At 39.1% G+C, this 20,696-nt stretch overlaps 1 protein-coding gene across 7 annotated transcripts in view; it reads right to left on the bottom strand.

Moving 5' to 3' along the window:
• Positions 1–20,696, bottom strand: part of HERC1 (HECT and RLD domain containing E3 ubiquitin protein ligase family member 1) — a 214,087-nt gene that overhangs the window by 142,663 nt on the left and 50,728 nt on the right. For all 7 annotated transcript variants that reach the window (XM_026648236.2, XM_026648237.2, XM_026648242.2 and 4 more), the window contains exons 2-11: positions 19,552–20,507; positions 17,650–17,745; positions 16,787–16,981; positions 14,623–14,934; positions 13,303–13,399; positions 11,283–11,426; positions 4,073–4,200; positions 2,428–2,572; positions 2,161–2,332; positions 578–712 (exon numbers count right to left, since the gene is read on the bottom strand). In XM_026648236.2, coding sequence (XP_026504021.1) covers positions 578–712; positions 2,161–2,332; positions 2,428–2,572; positions 4,073–4,200; positions 11,283–11,426; positions 13,303–13,399; positions 14,623–14,934; positions 16,787–16,981; positions 17,650–17,745; positions 19,552–20,481 — 2,354 coding nt within the window. In that variant the 5' untranslated portion in view covers positions 20,482–20,507. The remainder of the gene's footprint in view (positions 1–577; positions 713–2,160; positions 2,333–2,427; positions 2,573–4,072; positions 4,201–11,282; positions 11,427–13,302; positions 13,400–14,622; positions 14,935–16,786; positions 16,982–17,649; positions 17,746–19,551; positions 20,508–20,696) is intronic.

Below are 20,696 nucleotides of genomic sequence, written 5' to 3'. Positions count from 1 at the left end.
CACAGGCATGGGCTTACAGCACTCCAGACAGTGCTTGAATCCCAGTGCCCAATGCATTCCTTGGTACCGATAATGGAACCCCAAACTTGACAAACTGAGAATAAATTAACTCAACAAATACTAACTAACCCTAATAACTATACAAATATGTAATTACATACAAGAAAAAACAGCTGAGAGCACTTGTTAAAGCAAGGCCAACAGATTAAAACAACTATCACAGGCAGTAAGAAGGAACTGAGGGGAGCTGAGGTGGCTCCTCCCTGTATACATGTATGTAGTGGCTTGCTGCTGCAGAAGGCACACAAGCTGCCTCGATGGGTACCACTGAGGGGAAAAAAAATTGACAACAGTCCTTGGAATGTACGCACACCAAGAGTGGAATGCACATGTGCAATCACTCAAAGAAGAGTAGTTTGATTTTGGGCATTGAAAAAAATATTGTATTGCAAATCAAAATATACCTGAAATGCAAAGGCTGTTTAATCCAAGAAACCCAAATCTTTACTATTAAAAACAAAACCATACACCACTATTCAAACAAACAAAACTAAACATGCATATCCTATATAGATACCTTGATGAAGGGAAAGGAAGAGGGGGAATCTCGCTGTTAATTTTATCACAGTACCGCTCAAGAAAGGACCGGAGATGGGAGAAGGTACTTTCTTCAAGGTCTACACAGTAAGGTCTGTGCCATGCAACAACTTGTCTGGAATCAAACATAAGAAATGCATGAAGTACACTGAAATAAATGCACATGTAAAACATGCAACTATCTGTATAATAAATTAACAAATACAGTAAGTTAATATGGTTGTCATGTCAAGGACACTATCATTGCATTCCTTGACAGCAGGGACACTTGCTGGGATTGTCTGGGTTTCTCTCACTTAATTCTCTGCCATTGCAGGGACTTCGCACATTGGTGCACCTCAGCCCCTCCTATTCTCTGCCTGTGGCACATAACAGTTTAGTCTCCTGTGGGCTGTAATACTTCAGTCTAAGTTTGGTTGTTGGGTTCAGTGTGTGGATTCTGAGTAGTGTTGGTGGCTTGTGATATACAGATCACACTAGGTGATATGGTGGTTCCTTCTGGCCTAAAACTCTATGACTCTAAGGTTCTGGCTCACAGCTTGACCTAACAAAATAGTTATAATCTGATTGGGACAGAAAATCTTCCTGATGCTTGTAGCTAGCTTCTCTCTTTTCTGTAAATGTCTCTCTGAATCAAACACTGAGCAACTAAAACAAAAGATGTGCTTTTATGGGTACCTTAAATATAGGGACATGGGATTTTTTTTGCAGCTGATTCTTAGAGGAGCTATAAAACATTCTCAAAGCTAGTTTGGCATCATGAAAGTTACTAATTCACTACAGAAATTTTGACATAATACTGGCAGAGTTTGAAGGGATGCAGTCATTTGATATTTGAAATTAACTAATTTTTGACAATTCCATTTTCTATTATAGCTCCCTTTAAAACAGAACGTTTTGAAAAAAAAATTCTGAAATCCTTAAAAAATCCTTGTTAAGAGTTCCTCTGATTCTATATTGCTTTTTATCAGGGTCTTCTCCATTAAAATGCTTCAGCTTCAAGCATGGACAAGGGCTAAAACAATTTTTAAACTGATTTAGGTCAACCAGAGCAAACACCTACATGGACATACTTATTTTGATGTTAGAATGGCTTATTTCAGTTAACTTAAACCAATTCCCAATTAAGTTAAACTAAAAAAAGCCTCTCAAACTGAAGGGTGTCTATCCATGGGGTTTGTTTACACAAGACCTAGACAATTTTTTCCTTGCTAACAGATTATACAGGGAAACAGTGTAACTGACTCAAAGTGCTGTCATATCCACAAAATAAACAAACTTGAAAAACAATTATTTTTCAACTTTTCAGTTTTAGTAACCTTAAATGTTCTTTGTCCAATAGTAGGTACAAAGCCTTCGGAGAAAATATTTTTGAATTGACAGTGTCCCTATCTGTCATAACTGTTAAACATAAACCACAATGATTAAAAAAACCCAAAACAGAAAATCTTTAAAGCATTATAAACAGAACTATTACAATACTGTAATGTACAATCCTGTTAACAAGCAAAATGAAGAATTTTAACACACATCAGTGTATTTTTATAGAATGTAGTATTTTACCTGTCCCTTGGAAGGGCTGTCCAGGCAAGGCTATGAGAAGTGCCAGCTGAAATCTGCTGAATTGCTATTCCGTCTAAACCACTTACTTTCTTTGGTTTAGTAATGGGACCAGTGGAATTTCCCTGACCGCACTGTCCCATGGAATTGTTACCCCAAGCATAAACTTCATTATCTAAAGAGACAATCAAAGAAGGAAACAAAATTTGAGGCTCAGTGACTTTTAATCAAAGATGATTATAAATACCCTATATAGCATATTTATTTTACCATGAGAAAGAGCCAAACAATGGCTGTCACCAATTGAAGTATCAACTATTCTTGTAGCAGCCAGCTCTTCAATCAGCTTGGGTCTAAGGGCAGTAGCTTCTGAAGAACCACAGCCCAGGCATGCACCACAGCCCCACGCATATACCTAAAAACACAAATATACATATAAGTTTTCAACACAATATTATTGGTATTTGTCAAGAGACAGAGCTACAGAAGATTGTGTGTGTGTGTAATTGCTGCAATTATACCTGTAATTGCACAAGCAAGTTATGTATGTATACTTGTATTTATACACTCTGTACAAATCTGGGCTCTGATACACCCATTTATATATAAATTCCTAACTTCTCCTCCATAAATTAATTATACACATTATGCCACAGAAAATTCTTTGGGCTAACAATTCTCCAATACACAACACAAGAAAAAATATTTGAGAGATTAAATGACCTCAAACCACCATAATTTCCAAAAGCATCATAACATATAAACTATACAAGATTATTCTCCTGTTTTTAGTCCCAACATTATTTGGTCTTGTGGGTAAATTTAATTCCGAATTCCTTCCCACTTGTAGGCTTAAATTTCATTTAATCACACCTCAGAATACCTTTACAACAAATCAAAACAAAAATACTAAAAGAGTTGCAATTACATGCCAAGTAACTGAGGTAGAAAGAGATTTTAGTAAGGGTCTTGGACAAATATGGCTGTTGAAATTTAGCAAACAATGCAGCAATCAAAATTTATCTGAAATATATGTATAAACCTTAAAAAAATATTTTCTTTGGTTATCAAGACTCTTGGGCCCCAGACCTTTTCTTTACTATCTGACGTGGACAGGAATGGACTGCTGAATCCGGGCTCACGTGCATATATGGCTTTATATAAACAATGTATTCAAACCTATTACCTATATATGCTGTAATGTTCATTAAGACTATGAAATATTCTATATAATACCTAGACATTTCTGTATTATCCTTTAAAAGAGAACCATTGCAAGACTGGGCCTTTGATGTTTTGCATTTATAATATAGAAATGTATACTAAATATACAGATAGAAATTACAAACTATAGTTCTAGTCTGTAAAGATAAACATATATTCTTTTTCTGTGTATATCATAATCTTGGGAATTTTTTCCCTATAGACTGAAGAATTCATGTGGCACTTGAATATTATACTACAGCTATAGTACATTACTGGAAAAGAGAAATAATTGTTATATGACAACTGTGATTATAAACTATCATATTAGTTACCACTTGTACCAATTTTGATCTTGAGGAAGAATGACAGCACTGAATGAGTTATTGTGGGATAGCTCCTAGATATGTTAATAAAGTTGTGGCCTAGTTAAACCACACGCCTGATGTCTTGTCTTTCTTCCAACTACGTTTGGGACAAATTATACTTCTCTAAATTGTATTTCTCTAAACAGAGCATCTATGCTAAGTAAAATTTTACATACCTCTTGTAGAACATTTAAGATTTTTTTTGGTTTTAAAGTGTCTCAAAGGTGTATATACCTTTTCATAATTTTAACCAAAGCAATAACCATACACATTTAAATAACAAGTCTCAGGCATCTTCTCAAACATTAAGACGGTCATTCAAGTGAAAATATCTTTTTGCCTACCTGTCCTGTTGATGTCAAGGCAAGTGAAGATTGGCTCCCAGCACACACTTTGCGAATAAACATTCCTTGTAAAGCTTCTATAACTTTAGGTTTATATACTCTATTGGTATCACCATGGCCAAGTTTACCTATCAGACACATAAGGTAATATTAGACTAAAATAAACTACAGTTATGACAGTTATGTGAAGATTTAACTTCCCAATCAAAAGTCTTTTAGATTTCTAAACATTTGCCTCAGTGTTTCTCTTGGTAGGGAAGTGTTTTGCTTTATTTTTAAATTATTTTATTTTGCTATTCAGTAGAAGGAAGCATAAAGGTTGTGGTAGATGTTTACTGAACACACACTTAGCATACTAATTGATTTTTTTTTTTTTACTGGTGTGTTGCTTAGCTCCTCATTTTCTGATCTGTCATTTACGTAAGTCCTCTTAAATGTGAAGCCTTAGCATGTTTAATAAAACAAAAATCCAACTGTATTTTTTCAACTTAAAGGATGGCCTGAAAAGCTTTTCTGAAGTTTTCTAACAGTCCTTCATATGTTAATATGTCTGTTTTTAAGCCCTTCACATAATTTTAAGGTTTTCTGTCTTTTATTCCTCCTTGAAGTTTGTCTTTTGGATTCAGCCCTTTGCCCTCAGCAGTTCACGTAACATCATTTTCTGTGAAAGAGCAGTTGTGACCGGGTGTATAAATCCCACACTAGACCTGAAGGAGTTAAAGAGCAACCGTAGGCCCAACCGACCAGCCCAGCTGCACCTGCAGAGCATGTTTCAGATGGAGGAGGAAGCTTAAAAGGAAGTCAGACAGTTCAGAACGGGGGCTGAACAGGCAGGGAGAAGGACCTGCCTTGGGAGGTGCTGCAAAGAGGTGCTACAGGACTTTCATCTGGAGAAAAGGAGCCTAACTGCTGTGCCCAGAGTGAAGAACAGTCCATACCTTTCTCTTTTACCGGTCCACCACAGACTGCAAAACTTGGATTATAGAGAGTGGGTGATAAGGAAATGGCCCAGGGAGGGCACCCTTAAGGCTCTCCTAGCTGCCAGACCCTTGCTAACCCTTGCAGGGCCCTGGATTTGAGCCCACCTCCGCATTAAGGAGAGCATGACTCAGGCCTGGTCTACACTATGAGTTTAGTTCGAATTTAGCAGCATTAAATCGAATTAACCCTGCACCCATCCACACAACGAAGCTATTTACTTCGACATAAAGGGCTCTTAAAATCGATTTCTGTACTCCTCCCCGATGAGGGGAGTAGCGCCGAAATCGACATTGCCATTTCGAATTAGGGTTAGTGTGGCCGCAATTCGATGGTATTGGCCTCCGGGAGCTATCCCACAGTGCACCATTGTGACCGCTCTGGACAGCAATCTGAACTCGGATGCACTGGCCAGGTAGACAGGAAAAGCCCCGCGAACTTTTGAATTTCCTGTTTGCCCAGCGTGGAGAGCACAGGTGACCACGCAGAGCTCATCAGCACAGGTAACCATGCAGTCCGAGAATCGAAAAAGAGCACCAGCATGGATTGTACGGGAGGTACTGGATCTCATCACTATATGGGGAGAGGATTCCGTGCTAGCAGAACTACGTTCCAAAAGACAAAATGCCAAAACGTTTGAAAAAATCTCCAAGGGCATAATGGAGAGAGGCCACAATAGGGACTCACTACAGTGCCGCGTGAAAGTTAAGGAGCTCAGACAAGCCTACCAGAAAACCAAAGAAGCAAACGGAAGGTCCGGGGCAGAGCCGCAGACATGCCGCTTCTACGCTGAGCTGCATGCATTCTACGGGGGGCCGCCACCACTACCCCACCCCGACCATGGATTCCGAGGAGGGGGTAATCTCAGCCATGCCTGAGGATTCTGCGGACGGGGAAGATGAGGAGGAGGAGGACAACGATGAGCTTGGGGAGAGCACACAGCACTCCGTTCTCCCCAACAGCCAGGATCTTTTTCTCAGCCTGACTGAAGTAACCTCCCAAGGCATTATCCCAGACCATGAAGCCATGGAAGGGACCTCTGGTGAGTGTACCTTTGTAACTATAAAACATGGTTTAAAAGCAAGCTTTTTTTAATGATTAATTTGTCCTGAGGACTTGGGATGCATTCGCGGCCAGTACAGCTACTGGAAAAGTCAGTTAACGTGTCTGGTGATGGAGCGGAAATCCTCCAGGGACATCTCCATGAAGCTCTCCTGGAGGTACTCCAAAAGCCTTTGCAGAAGGTTTCTGGGCAGTGCAGCCTTATTCTGTCCTCCATGGTAGGACACTTGACCACGCCATGCTAGTAGCAAGTAATCTGGTATCATTGCATGACAAAGCCTGGCAGCGTATGGTCCCAGTGTTTGCTGGCATTCAAGCAACATCTGTTCTTTATCTCGCTGTGTTATCCTCAGGAGAGTGATATCGTTCATGGTAACTTGGTTGAAATACGGGAATTTAATTAAGGGGACAGAGGTGGCCGTTCCTACTGGGCTGTTTGCCTGTGGCTGAAAAGAAATCCTTCCCTGCAGTCAGCCAAGCGGAGGGGAGGGGTGCGAATTGGCACTGAGCTTTTCGCGTTTGGCTAGCAGGGATCTTCCCTGATACCAGCCACGCGGTGGGGGGGAGGGGTAAAGCGATGATCCCAGAGAATTGGATGGGGGGGGAGGGTTAGTTTGGTTTCTGCTGCTGCACGTTAACAGGAAAACCGCAGCACTCAACAGGCTTTGCTTGGTATGTGGGAAAAGAAGGGCGCTGATTTTCTGAAGGCTGCAGAAGGCAAAAGACAATGGCTTACCATGGCCGTATGCAAGCCGAATTCTGTTGCCCAGACCTGCGTCTGTGATCTCTAACACCAAAGCCACAGGCACTCAATATTAAGACGCAAAATGCGACCTTGTACTGAAATCACATGTGCTATGTAATGTGAATAGTGTTGTTCACTATGAGAGAGTATAAGCATTGTTCTGTAAAATGTATCTTTTTAAATACTTCTCTCCCTTTTTTCCCCTCCCTCCTGCAGCTGCAAATTTTTCAAGCCTCCCTCCTCCGTCCCGAAGGTTATCTCAGATAAGGCAGCGGGGAAAAAAAGGACGCGAGATGAAATGTTCTCTGAAATCAAGGAATCGACCCACAATGAATGAGCTCATCTGAATGAGTGGAAGGACGCGGTATCAAAGTACAGGAAAGATGCCAGTGAACGTGAGGACAGGAGGGACCAACGTGAGGACAGAAGGAGAGAAGAGATGCTCGAAATGAGAGGTGGCGGCAGGAAGATCAGAGGAGGCAGGATGCAACGCTGGGGCTGCTGCGTGATCAAACGGACATGCTCCGGCGTCTGGTGGAGCTTCAGGAACGGCAGCAGGATCACAGAGTGCCGCTGCAGCCCCTGTATAACCACCTTCCCCCCTCACCATGTTCCATAGCCGCCTCACCCAGACGTGTAAGAACGCGGGGGGGGGAGGGAGACGCTCCGTGCACCCTCCCACTCCACCCCAGTGGACAGCCCAACCAAAAGGCTGTCATTATTTTGAATTTTTTTAGTGGCCTTTTCCTTCCCTCCTATCCTCTTCCCAAACCCCACCCGGGCTACCTTGTCAGTTCTCTCCCTCTTTTTATAATCAATTAATTAAGAATACATGATTTTTAAACGATAGTGACTTTATTTCCTTTGAAAGCAAGCTGTGATCGAAGGGGGAGGGTGGGTTGCTTACAGAGAACGAGTCAATCAAGGGGGTGGGTTTTCATCAAGGAGAAACAAACCGAACTTTCACACCGTAGCCTGGCCAGTCATGAAACTGGTTTTCAAAGCTTCTCTGATGCGCAGCGCTTCCTGGTGTGCTCTTCTAATCGCCCTGGTGTCTGGCTGCACGTAATCAGCAGCCAGGCGATTTGCCTCAGCCTCCCACCCTGCCATAAAGGTCTCCCCCTTACTCTCACAGAGATTGTGGAGCACACAGCAAGCAGCAATAACAATGGGAATATTGGTTTGGCTGAGGTCTGAGTGGAGTCAGTAATGTGCGCCAGCGACCCTTTAATCGTCCAAATGCACATTCTACCACCATTCTGTACTTGCTCAGCCGGTTATTTTCTGGTCTGGGAAGTAAATCCCTTGCTGCAGCCGTTTAAACAGAGTAGTGTTCCTGAAGACGCGAGCGTCATGTACTTTTCCCGGCCATCCTGCGTTGATGTTGGTGAAACGTCCCTTGTGATCCACCAGTGCTTGCAGAACCATTGAAAAGTACCCCTTGCGGTTTATGTACTGGCTGCCTTGGTGCTCTGGTCCCAAGATAGGGATATGGGTTCCATCTATCGCCCCACCACAGTTAGGGAATCCCATTGCAGCAAAGCCATCCACTATGACCTGCACATTTCCCAGAGTCACTACCTTTGGTAGCAGCAGCTCAGTGATTGCTTTGGCTACTTGCATCACAGCAGCCCCCACAGTAGATTTGCCCACTCCAAATTGATTCCCGACTGACTGGTAGCTGTCTGGCGTTGCAAGATTCCAGAGGGCTATCACCACTCGCTTCTCAACTGTGAGGGCTGCTCTCATCTTGGTATTCTGGCGCTTCAGGGCAGGGGAAAGCAAGTCACAAAGTTCCATGAAAGTGCCCTTATGCATGCGAAAGTTTCGCAGCCACTGGGAATCGTCCCACACCTGCAACACTATGCGGTCTCACCAGTCTGTGCTTGTTTCCCGGGCCCCAAATCAGCATTCCACGGCTAGAACCTGCCCCATTAACAGCATGATCTCCAAAGCGCCAGGGCCCACGGTTTGAGAGAATTCTGTGTCCATGTCCATATCACGCTCGTCGCCGTGCTGCAGTCGCAGGCTCCTCCTCGCCTGGTTTTCCAGGTTCTGGTTCAGCATAAACTGCACGATAATGCTCGAGGTGTTTACAATGTTCATTACTGCTGTCTTGAGCTGAGCAGGTTCCATGCTATGGTATGGCGTCTGCACAGTTCACCCAGGAAAAAAGGCATGAAACGGTTTTCTGCCATTGCTTTCACAGAGGGAGGGGTGAGGCTGTACCCAGAACCACCAGTGACAATGTTTTTTGCCCCATCAGGCATTGGGATCTCAACCCAGAATTCCAATGGGCAGGGGAGACTGCTGGAACTATGGGATAGCTATGGGATAGCTACCCACAGTGCAATGCTCCAGAAGTCAACGCTAGCCTCGGTACATGGACGCACACCGCCGAATTAATGTGCTTAGTGTGGCCGCATACACTCGACTTTATACAATCGGTTGCCCAAAATCGAATTCTGTAAATTCGGAGTAATCCCGTAGTGTAGACATACCTCACTAACCAGCACCAACCAATCATAGCAATAGAAATGGATATGTGTTAATAGAGGTGGCTGAAAATTTTTTGAAGGAACAGTTTTCCATCAAAATATGCGGTTTCACAAAAATCAAAATGTTTTGTGGAACATGTTCATTTTGACTAAGTTTTCTATAGGAAAAAGAGACAAAACCTTTCATTTCAACATCATTAAAACATTTTCATTCATTTTGTTTTGACCTGTATTAAAATATTGATTTTAATATATGTATATACTATAGTCAATATGTATATTATGTATCATTTAATATTTTAATATAATATTAAAGTCAAAATGAAACATTTCAATGGTCTTGCATAGAAAATTTCCTGAATTTTAATTTCACAGGAAATTTGGATTTTCATTCCAATTTGGAACAATTCCTCCTCCCCTTACCCCGCCCTGGGGTCAGATGGAATGAAATGGAATGAAAGTTCTAGTTCCCAACTAGCTCTATTAATCACTGATTGCAATATGAGCTACTGATCTGAGCTTTTTCACTTTCCACACACATACACTGCGCTAGGAGGTGGCAAAGTAACAGCTTTAATCTTATCAAATCCAGCTGCTCTAACCAAGACAGGGAGTAAAAAAAAAGCATGCTAGAGAGAGTCCTATTTGCACTTCTGGCACTGAAACAGCTGTAAAGTCAGGAGATGGCAGGGTCTAAGTCTCTCTTATTCTGGCTTTTCCTGCGAGATGTGGTAGTGACAGTAACTATTCCAAATACATATAAAAAAAATCATTAAAAGTTTTGACAAAAACAAATAAAACAGAAGTAGAACTTCATGGCTCAGGAGTCTCATAAGTTGAAAAAGTGAACAAACTTGAAAAAACTTTACACTACCTTTAAATATTTAATTCCACGTATCTGCAGACATGATAAACTTTTAGTTTATTTTTATACGAAGTCTATGTTCTAATATTAAAACTTATTCTTATATTTGTGTGTTGACTTCACTATATCATTTTTGTCTTAAGAACTACCAAATAAAATAAAGAAGTCAAAGTACACGGACTGTACTCTGGCTGGAATAATATGGAATGGTAATTGAGCTAATAGTGATCACTTCCATAGGATGTAAATGCATAAAAGATACTTGTACTGAAGAATGTTACACTAAAATGTATTGGATTTGAAGCCCATAATGAAGACTGTGAAATACATCTTAGTTTCCCTATATCTTCTGACAAGAAGTTATTCCACCTACAAATCACAGACTAGATTCTGATCTCTCATACACAGGCGTATTGACATGTACAGCAATAAAATAATAATAAATAATAATAATAGAAAAAACATATGTAGCTTAATTCCAATGTGTTTCAGAAAAAATGGGTGAATCTCATTATAAGTATATTACATATATGGAAACTGATGGGCATGTTACTTAATTTCTCTATGCAAGATCACACAGCAACCAGGACTATGACTTCAGAGACCCAGTCCTGTGCTATAATCACTGTACAATGCTACTTCAGTAAGGTCAGGCAAAATCATGCGGACCTTGTAGGTTTACAAGTCCCTCACACTAAAAGACAGTGCATTATAATTGAGATTTAAGGTAAAAATCAATACATACAAATGTTATTTTTGTTTTTAAAAATCCCTCATGGACTTGCCTCATCTTATCACATGAACTAAAGTCTCCTCTTACACCCCTGAACAAGTCCTTCTGCTTAATTACAATCTTCCTTTCTGTACCTTTACACAATTTCACAAGATATTTGCATCTATAAACAACTTTTTACCTCACCAATCTTCAGTTTTAGCTCCTCCGTGGATAACAACTCAGTCCATTTGATGTGCAATAGATTTTTCAAAAATGTAGAAATACTTCATCATATTTCAAATCACAAATGACCCATGTTAACTATTAAAATTTTAGTTTTTACATACCATTATCTCCTCCTCCAAATGACCATACTGTTCTTCCATCTTTGGATAGCGCTATTGTGTGTGAACTGCCACAGGAAACTTCTCCTACATTGCTAATGTCTTTGACTAAAGTTGGAATGTTACGGCTATTGCTGTCACCATGACCTTGGAAAAACAAAAATAAATATATTTTGATATGTTTCCTTCCTCCTGTTTATGAATTCTAAGATCCATTTGTGCATTATAATTACAGTAGAACTTTGCTAATTCATCACCTTGTAATTGACACAAAAATTGTATGATTCTTCTTACTTCTCAGCAATGATTTAATAGAAAAGTTCTGTAGTAAGGTCTCAAATTACCAACGCTTCATTATTTTTACAAAATGTACTACAGAACTTTTACTAGTGCATTATGAAGCATCATAATTTAGGGAAATTTCTTACCTGCTAATTAGATTTGTTTCACCAAAACTAGGCTAGATGGGGATAACGTACCCTTTCTAATGCTCAGTTGTGGCTAGCCCAAAAGGTAGTGGTCTCATAGGGTAAGTGACTTCCCTGAATGTGGACTGTAAAAGTCAGTATGTGCAGGTAAGCATCACAGAAAGCCACTGAACAGAGAACTACCCAGGATGAGTAGCCTGAAACACTGATCTCTGAGTCAGAACAGCAAATCCAGGAATCTGTTCAGCCCACTTCAGATCCAGGTGAACACTTGAAAACCCAGAGGACTTTGGGACTATAGCATAAACTAAATAGATGCTATGATCTTCCTTATCTGGAGAAAATAGAGCAGTAAGACTGAACATGAGACTGATTTTCTAAAATCTAGCCGCAAAAAGACCTAAGCTTCAGAGCAGCACCTACTGAAAACAGGAACAACTGAAATCTGGTATCCAATAAACCTTAAATGTACCAACTGTGTTCTGCTTTTGTCACCTGCTGGAAGGAAAGCTACACTACCTCAGATCTGGTCTGGCACAGGACAAATTAACTGAAATAGTCAAATAAATTAATGAAATATGTTTTAGATGCAGAATACTGGCTTTAATTGTTTTCTCACTTATTATTTTGCAAAGTTCAATAATTCATAATGGATCATTCTAGTCAGTGTGAATTAATGAGGTTCTAGTGGTACTGTTATTTGAGCACCTTTTTCCTGATAAGAAAAAAAATTTCACTGCAATTTTCAAGAACTTATTTGCATACACTGTGAAATTTCAAAACACAAAAAAGTATGTTTTTCATTTAACAAAATTAACATAGAACACACAAATTTTAATTTGCTCACCTAGCACACAAATCACCATTAATCCTTCTTAAGATGATAACTACTGGAGTGCTACTGTTTTAACTTTTAAGAATTAGTAGAGAAAGATTTTTATCTAGAATAATTTCTTTACCATAAATAACAGCTACATACAGCGAACCATTAATATTAACAGTTCAATAGAAAAAAAAACAGTCACATAGTTATAGCCCAAATAACTTAATAAAAAAAGTAGAAAATTCAAAATCAGACAAATCAAAGGAAAGGGGAAAATGAATACAGTACACTTACCCTCACTCAAGAAACAGAAATCTTTTCATCCCTCTCCATTTCCCCCATGAGTATGTATACAATTCGCCCCAACATTTCTAACTTCCAGTTGGTCCTTTCTGTATGTAATCCTACCACTTAAGAAGCCAAAGTACTTTATGACAAACTTGACCTACATTTTAATTTTAAATTTACAATGTTCTACAAACTTTTTTTTTTATTATTATTACAGAAGTTGTTGAGGAAGCTAGAGTATTTGAAGTATGGGGGTTTTGTCACCAAGGAAGGCATAGGGGACAGTTTGGAGTACTGGGAGAAGCATTTTATTTGAAAACAATCAGACATGAAATAGTTAATTTTGCAAAGTAAATATGAAAACTTCAGAAACCCTAATATACAAGGAAAAAATCTGAATAAATGTGTAGGGTCATTACTGAACATATGCCCTTTTCAAAAGCAACAGGTCATGTCAATTTCATACAAGGAATTTTTAAATTACCTAGTCTTCCAAAGTCTCCTTCACCCCAAGTATACAACTCTCCATCTTCTGTAACAGCGGCACTGTGTCTGTATCCAGCTGACACGCATACAACTACCTGCATTACATGCAAAGAAAAAGAAGTTTCTAAAACTGAAGCTGTTGCAAGTAGTAGAATCATACAGAATTTTGAATCACCAAAGAACAGGGTTATGAAAGTTTGCCTTCAATAAGAACATTGGACTACTGTACTATAAATCCATTTGTTTGCCCTCATAAAATATAGCGTGTTCATTAAATTATTGTTACAAACGGTCTTTTAGTATTTAACAAGCATTTGCAAATGGCAGGGGGGCAACAAAGAAAGACAGAAATCTGAAATTTGGCCATATGGCCACAACTTTTATTTATCAAGCAAGCTCAAACAAGAGTTATTTAAACTGGATAATGCCTGCAAGGCAACCTAGTCTGGCAGCAGTAAATAGAAGAAGGGAGGAAAACCCACACTGAGCTGTTAACTGCCCTATTCCCTACAGGTGCAAACCAAGATCTATCATAGGGCAAAGCATGAAAAGGCTCACTTCCACCATTGCACCACCTTCTTCTGGATGGACCAATCTGTTTCAGGGTCTGGGAACTGTCCAATGAGGGCATTCCTTACAAGGGATAAAGTCTGTTGGCAAATAGGGTGCATGGAGCCTAAAAGCCTGTTCCTTTCCACCCCACTGCCCCCCACTTGTACGGCAGTTGTAAGAGTGGCTCATCTTAATCATCTCAAGAGAGTCACTTAAAAAAAAAAATCACTTAAAGTTGTACATATTGCCATTTAATATTGAGAGAGAACTGAGAGCAAGAAACTCCCATGTGCTACTCCTGGCTCTACAACTGACTCCCTCTGTGGCCTTGACAAATCATTCAGCCTCTCTCTCTCTGTTTCTTCATTAGAAAAAATGGGAATAATACAGTATTAATCTACTGCACCTAGGAGTTATGAGGATTAACTAATGAACTCTGAAAAGGAAAAGCACCGAGAGTGTTAAGGATTCTATGTTAAAATTATTACATGTAACTAAAAAGATCAGTAATCTTCTGAAATTAGGTACCAGTTCAGCAAAGCACTTAAGCACGAGTTAAACCCACTAACCACCAAAGGAACTACTCATATGACTAAAGTTGAGTGCATGTTTAAGTGCTTAGCTGAAACAGGGAACTTCCACCCTTCCAGCTTCCCCAAAAGAGTAATCTTACATACAAATTGAAATATTTGAAGCCTTATGGAAGTAACAGCATTGAATTAAAAAGGCATGAAAACAAAAAGACGTTCCATTACATAAAACATACCTTTCCTTGTAAAGGACCCTGAATAAGTTTGGGATATTTCTGTGTTGAGCTATTTCCATGTCCCAGTTTTCCATAGTCACCATCACCCCAGCTGAAGACTTCCCCCTCTGTGGTAAATGCTAAAGTGTGACCATCAGATCCTTTAGAAGATGATACTTTTTTAATAGACCTGTGAGGCTCAAAAGTCAATTTTTTCAGTGTGGACTGGTTATTGGAGTCACCAAGTCCTAGCCTCCCATAGCTGCCTTTACCACAGGCTCTGACAGAACCATCCGTGGAAATGACAAAGGTACAATATTGTCCGGCTTCAATCTATAAGCAAAAAAGATAAAAATGTTACAAAAGGAAATACATTAGATAAATAAACCGTGCAAAGCTTAAAGTTTGTACTTTTAACAGAATGCTGTATTCCTTCATGGATCCCTTTTGTAATAATGCAAACTAAAAATTAAGGGGCGTCTGGACTTGAACAAGCTATGGGAATGCAGGTTAAGTTTATCTTATGTAAATCTTAAATTAAAAGCATTCTTAAATTCCAAAATAAAGCTATTTTCTTGCTACATGGATAATATGAATACACCCCAATAAAGCTATTTTACCTAGTAATTTGCACCTCTTCACTCACATATTTTAATTTGTAATTCTCACCTTAAAGACACACAACTAAATCAAGCAGGAATAATAAAATATCACGTAGGTACTAGGGACTTTCTCTTGCATGAGTTTTGCGAGGGTGATTTGGGCCTCCTTTAGCTCTGTCAGATTCATGAATGGACATGAGATTTCTTTCAAATGGGGTTTCTTTGCCGCCTCGGCCATCCCAACCCTGCTTCCAGGGTTAAAAAACAAAGAAACAGCTTAATGGAACAGACTTACAGTAGGTTATGCTTCACTGTAACTGATGATAACTTGTCCTTTCTATACACTATTATGAATTCACTGAACATTAAAATGTGTAGTTCTATTAACAATACACAAAACCCAGAAGAAATATGTATTTAAGGGAAATAAGACCAAGGATTAAATGTTCCTGGGCACAAGAAGATTACTTGGAGAGCACAAGAAGGCATTTCTCCACACAAACCATGCAGCACCCAAAATATGTTGTGTGGGTATTACTATATTATTTAAATAATCACACAAAGAATGTACATTATGCTTTTGTATATTATATTTGCTAGAAATGTAATTATGCTAATCATAGAATCATAGAATATTAGGGTTGGAAGGGACCTCAGGAGGTCATCTAGTCCAACCCCCTGCTCAAAGCAGGACCAATCCCCAGACAGATTTTTACCCCAGTTCCCTAAATGGCCCCCTCAAGGATTGAACTCATAACCCTAGGTTTAGCAGGCCAATGCTCAAACCACTGAGCTATCCCTCCCCGATGCATAAGCCTGCCCTATTAGAGACTTGAACCTACTGTCCTCTAGCATATAAAATTTCCCATTGACTTCAACAGAATTAACTGCAGAATCTGGACCATAATCACCTCTTTATCTTGTGACCAAAACAAGCTTATACCTACATGAACACTGCAAAGCTAACATAGCAGCAAAAGAACAAACTTTTCTATTTTGTGTCATGTATCAACAAAAGTGCTAACTAAGTTGTGCCAGCAGAATCCATGACTGAAAACAGAAAGAACATACTGTAGACTGATTTTCAAAAAGCTAGTCGAGCTTGCTGTGCCAGCAGTTGGACAGGTCCTGCTTTGACTTTTAAACTAAGCAAACTTGGTGTGAAAGTAATTGATGGAAAATAAATATTAACAGCTAGAACATCTTTTGGTCTTTAGGGGGTTTTTTTTTTTTTTTTGGTAAAGAGTGAAGCACAAAAAATAATCATCTTTTCAAACAGCTTTTATAATGAACTAGAGGATTTACTTATACACCTGTTCACAGTCATTTAGGAAAAAATAGATTCATGTTTAAGTATTACTGTAGAGAACAATCATGTTTCTTCACAGACCCAAAAAGAATTAGGATGTATTTCCAGATGTTTTTCTCTTTTCAAATATTAGGACCTGACAGTCAAAACTAATCACAAAAACTCTTTAGATCTTATATATTAAAGTATAAAAACTGGAAAAACTTCAAACATGATATGCATCTTCTTAGTTTACTACTACAGTACATTAGATACCACTACAAAAATCACTCACAGTTTGTGCATCAGAAAAACTTGGTGCTAGTTTGGGCTGAAGTATTTTCTCTTGTGTTCCTTCTACCAGCTGGTGGCTGCTGTTACTACCCCAAACATATACTTCACAAGTCTCAGAAACAATGGGAGCATCACCAGTTTGTATACTGTCAGGGCTGGCACATGTTCTAGAATAGTCTGATGCCATTCGACAAACCTATTGCAATAAAATGAAAAACAAACACTAACACAGTAACTAAACAAGAATTTTAGTTAACTTTCAATGCATTTTCCTATTGGCCAACCAACATGTGTATTCTTACATTCCCATCATTCTGATTAATTCAATTTTCTCCCTAAAGCACAATACTGATTTTTAGCAATCATCTGGTGGTTAAAATGCAAGCTTGGGTGTCAAGAGATATATGACAGGTTTCAGAGTAGCAGCCGTGTTAGTCTGTATCCGCAAAAAGAACAGGAGTTGTGGCACCTTAGAGACTAACAAATTTATTTTGAGCATAAGCTAGCCCACGAAAGCTTATGCTCAAATAAATTTGTTAGTCTCTAAGGTGCCACAAGTACTCCTATTCTTTTTAAGAGATATATGGGTTGTATGCCCAGCCATCCAACAGACTTGTTGCATTATGATCTTGGCCAAGTATTTTAGCTTCAGTCTTCCTTCTGTAAAATGGGGGTTTCCCCTCCCCCCCATTTCACAGGATAAGTGTGAAGCTTAATTCATAAAATGTTTGTAAAACACTTGGATATCCTTAGAAGGACCACAAAGTTAATAATTTCACTTTAAAACAAATTTTAGCTAAACAAATGAGTGAATTGTATTTTGCACTGTTTCACTCTAAACTCAAGGATCGTTAAAACACATACCTCCTCAAACAAACACAAAGCTGCCTCATAGAGAGAGCATAAACCATCAGGTGTTCTAGTTGGTTCCCTCCACTGACTTCGATCAGCAGATGATCCCTACAATTTAAAAAACATTGGTGATATTGTCAGAAAGAGATAAGTACACACAGCAACGGCACGTTATACAACATATTCTTGATGCATTTATTCTTCTAGTTGTGCAGTGAAAACAAATTTGTTTTTGGAAATCAGTCTATAACCAAAAGAATTTTTAATTTTGAATAACTAAACAATAACATGGGAAATACAATATATTCATAAGACTTTTAATTTTTAATTAACCACTCCAAAAATACTGGTGGGTTAATTCTTAAGTTTGAGTTTTGATTTCCTTAATATTGTTTTAAAGTAGTGGTTTGTGTGCATTTTTAAGGTGAATGCTTTTTCTCTTAAACCACAGATCACTCACACTATTATTTTTGTATGATGCAAATCCTCCAGTGGTTTCAATGATGTTTTTATATTTAATCGTAAAAACAAGTTAGACACATTAGACAGCTTCAATTCTATATAAGCAGAGGTTTTCTATGCAAACACTGGTCTTTCACTGGTGCATTTGTCGCACATAACTAAGGTCTGAAAGACAAGCACTATAATAAGCATTGTGAAGCGTCCGGTTTGATTCAGAATCTGATGCAAGTCCTCCTAAATAAAGCACTAGTCCCTAATAAATCCTTGGGTCAGCTCACCTCCTTTCAACATAGACCTGACACAAACTGTAAAATACCCATACGACCAATTGTATTACAGACGCTCCCCGGGTTATGCAAGACCCGATTTACGCAAATTCGCACTTACGGAAAAAGTTCCATAAGCCAGAAATAGGATTTTCGAGTTGCGGAAATTTTTGCGTAACATACAGGTATACGTTTCCGACTTACATAAAATTCGAGTTATGCAAGGCTTTCCAGAACGGAACGATTGCGTAAGTTGGGGGGGCGTCTGTACTGTGCATATACAATAGTGATTTTCTGCAGTACATTTATTGGTTTAATGCGGTGTCTCCCCCCACCCCCCCCACACACAAAAAAGAACAAAATTCTCCCATTCCTTTAATCTCTTTCAAAATAGGTTTAATAATTTAGGTTTCTTACCAAATGGGCGGGGCAGAGGTTTTTGTTTTTCAGTTTAGAGAAAAATCTGCCCCCGTTTGAGTTTGTGCATATTAAGCTTAGGCCTGATAGGTTTTTGATTGCACATCCCCCTGGGATTTCAAGACTTTAAAGAATATTCCAGTGGGGAAAGGAACCTCTCTCTGGAAGTGCCAACAGCACAATGAAATTTACAAGAATCTCATCAATTTCACTCTTGTTCAGAACTTACACAACAGCTTGTAAATTTTGCTGTTTCTCCCAAAGGTACAAGCAGCAGAGGTCTCGGTTAATTAGGAGGGTGGGGATGTCACATGCTACACAAATTTCAACAGTGAACCAAGCATATTACACAACTTTGAACACTAAGTGAGTCCAACAGAAAGCAAACTTTAAAACCCAGTTTTGTACTTTTTACTATATTTTGGAATAAAATGCATTTGCAAGTGGATAATTACAGTACGTTCTTGATACTCTGTACTGTCACACCAGAAGTGTCAGATATTTTTGTTTGGTTGGCTTTTTTAGGGGGCTGAGGGTGGCAGGCAACAAGACATTCAAACAATATGTTAATGAATATACTCAATCCAATTTCTAACCTTTTCAAAGCAATTATACTACTACTAAAAATGGATACATATTACATTCAGTTTTTGAGGTGATATGTTTAGATTCAAATTAGTAACAATTTATTTAAAGTTGTTAATTAATGACAATGAAAGATTTAACCAAAATAAAACTCAAGTTCCAAATAGAAGTCTTAGATACATACCAAAGATCTCCGCATCTGTGTTAATATATTCATAAAGCAGTCAAAACTGATCATCCCTTCTTGACTTGGCAGCGTTTTGTTTTTCTCCATTGCATTTACTACTGCTGACGCTCCTAGAGCCATCTCTATCCATTCAAGAAGGTATCTCAGAGAACCACGCTGGGCAGCTAAACCAAGAAGCAACTCAGATGCTAGCCTACGACCTAAAGTATCTGCCCCAGAGTTAGGAATAGTTACTCCTTTAAGAAATGTCGTTACTTGTGATAAACAGTCAAGTCCCATTGGTGGAATCTTACTTTCATTTGCTAGAGATAAGGGTGGCAAAGAGCTCACAACTTCTATTGCAGTATGAATGACATCATTGCAAAGACTGAGGCCAGGTCCTGAAGCAGGCATCATCCAACTTTGTCTTAGTAGTGCAAATAGCAAGCTTAGTCCAGTCCGGACTCCCATTTCTATTAGAGCATCTGTACTTGACCTGGGACGCTCACTGATAGAATGGACATCTGTTGATCCAGAACTGCTTTCTGGAGAATGCTGTTGCTGTTTCACCTTGCCTTTATCATGATATTTATTAGAAAGTGCATAAAAGACACGCTGCAACACAAGCAGACGTTTTCGAAGTGCTCCAGCAAATGGAGAATCTGAACACACCATCTTAGCCAGTGCCAGCTGGCTGCTAAGTAGGGCATCCAAGTAGTGGTCTTGTTCATCACTGGATAAGGATTCACGTTCAAAATCTGGTAACTGAGGTCCTTTGAGGCACAGAACCTGTTGGGGCAAGGGCACTACTTCCTTATTGCTGACTAATTTAGAATACAGGACAGAAACTCCCTCCCTAGTGGCAATAGATTCACTGTCCTCTGTGATCCAGGAACTGTTTAGATGTTCAAGCCATTTCAGCTTCACTGGTGGCACCATAGCTGCCATCTTTGTTTATTCTTCTGCCATTAGTCCTAGAAATGCAAAAAAGATTTATAGGCATATGCAAAACCATCCTTATTACTTGTTCCTCCAATTAAAAACAAATCCATTTTTATATATTATATACACACACACACACATACACACACACACACACACACACATATTATATATATAATAAATTTGACTCTACAGTATCTGGATTAAATTTGTTGTAAGAG

This window comes from Terrapene carolina, unplaced genomic scaffold (genome assembly GCF_002925995.2).
Source record: "Terrapene carolina triunguis isolate 2854851 unplaced genomic scaffold, T_m_triunguis-2.0 Scaffold67, whole genome shotgun sequence".
In the NCBI taxonomy this organism is placed as follows: Eukaryota; Metazoa; Chordata; order Testudines; family Emydidae; genus Terrapene; species Terrapene triunguis.
The sequence above is the reverse complement of the archived record's forward strand: the minus strand, read 5'-3'. Positions and strand labels throughout refer to the sequence as shown.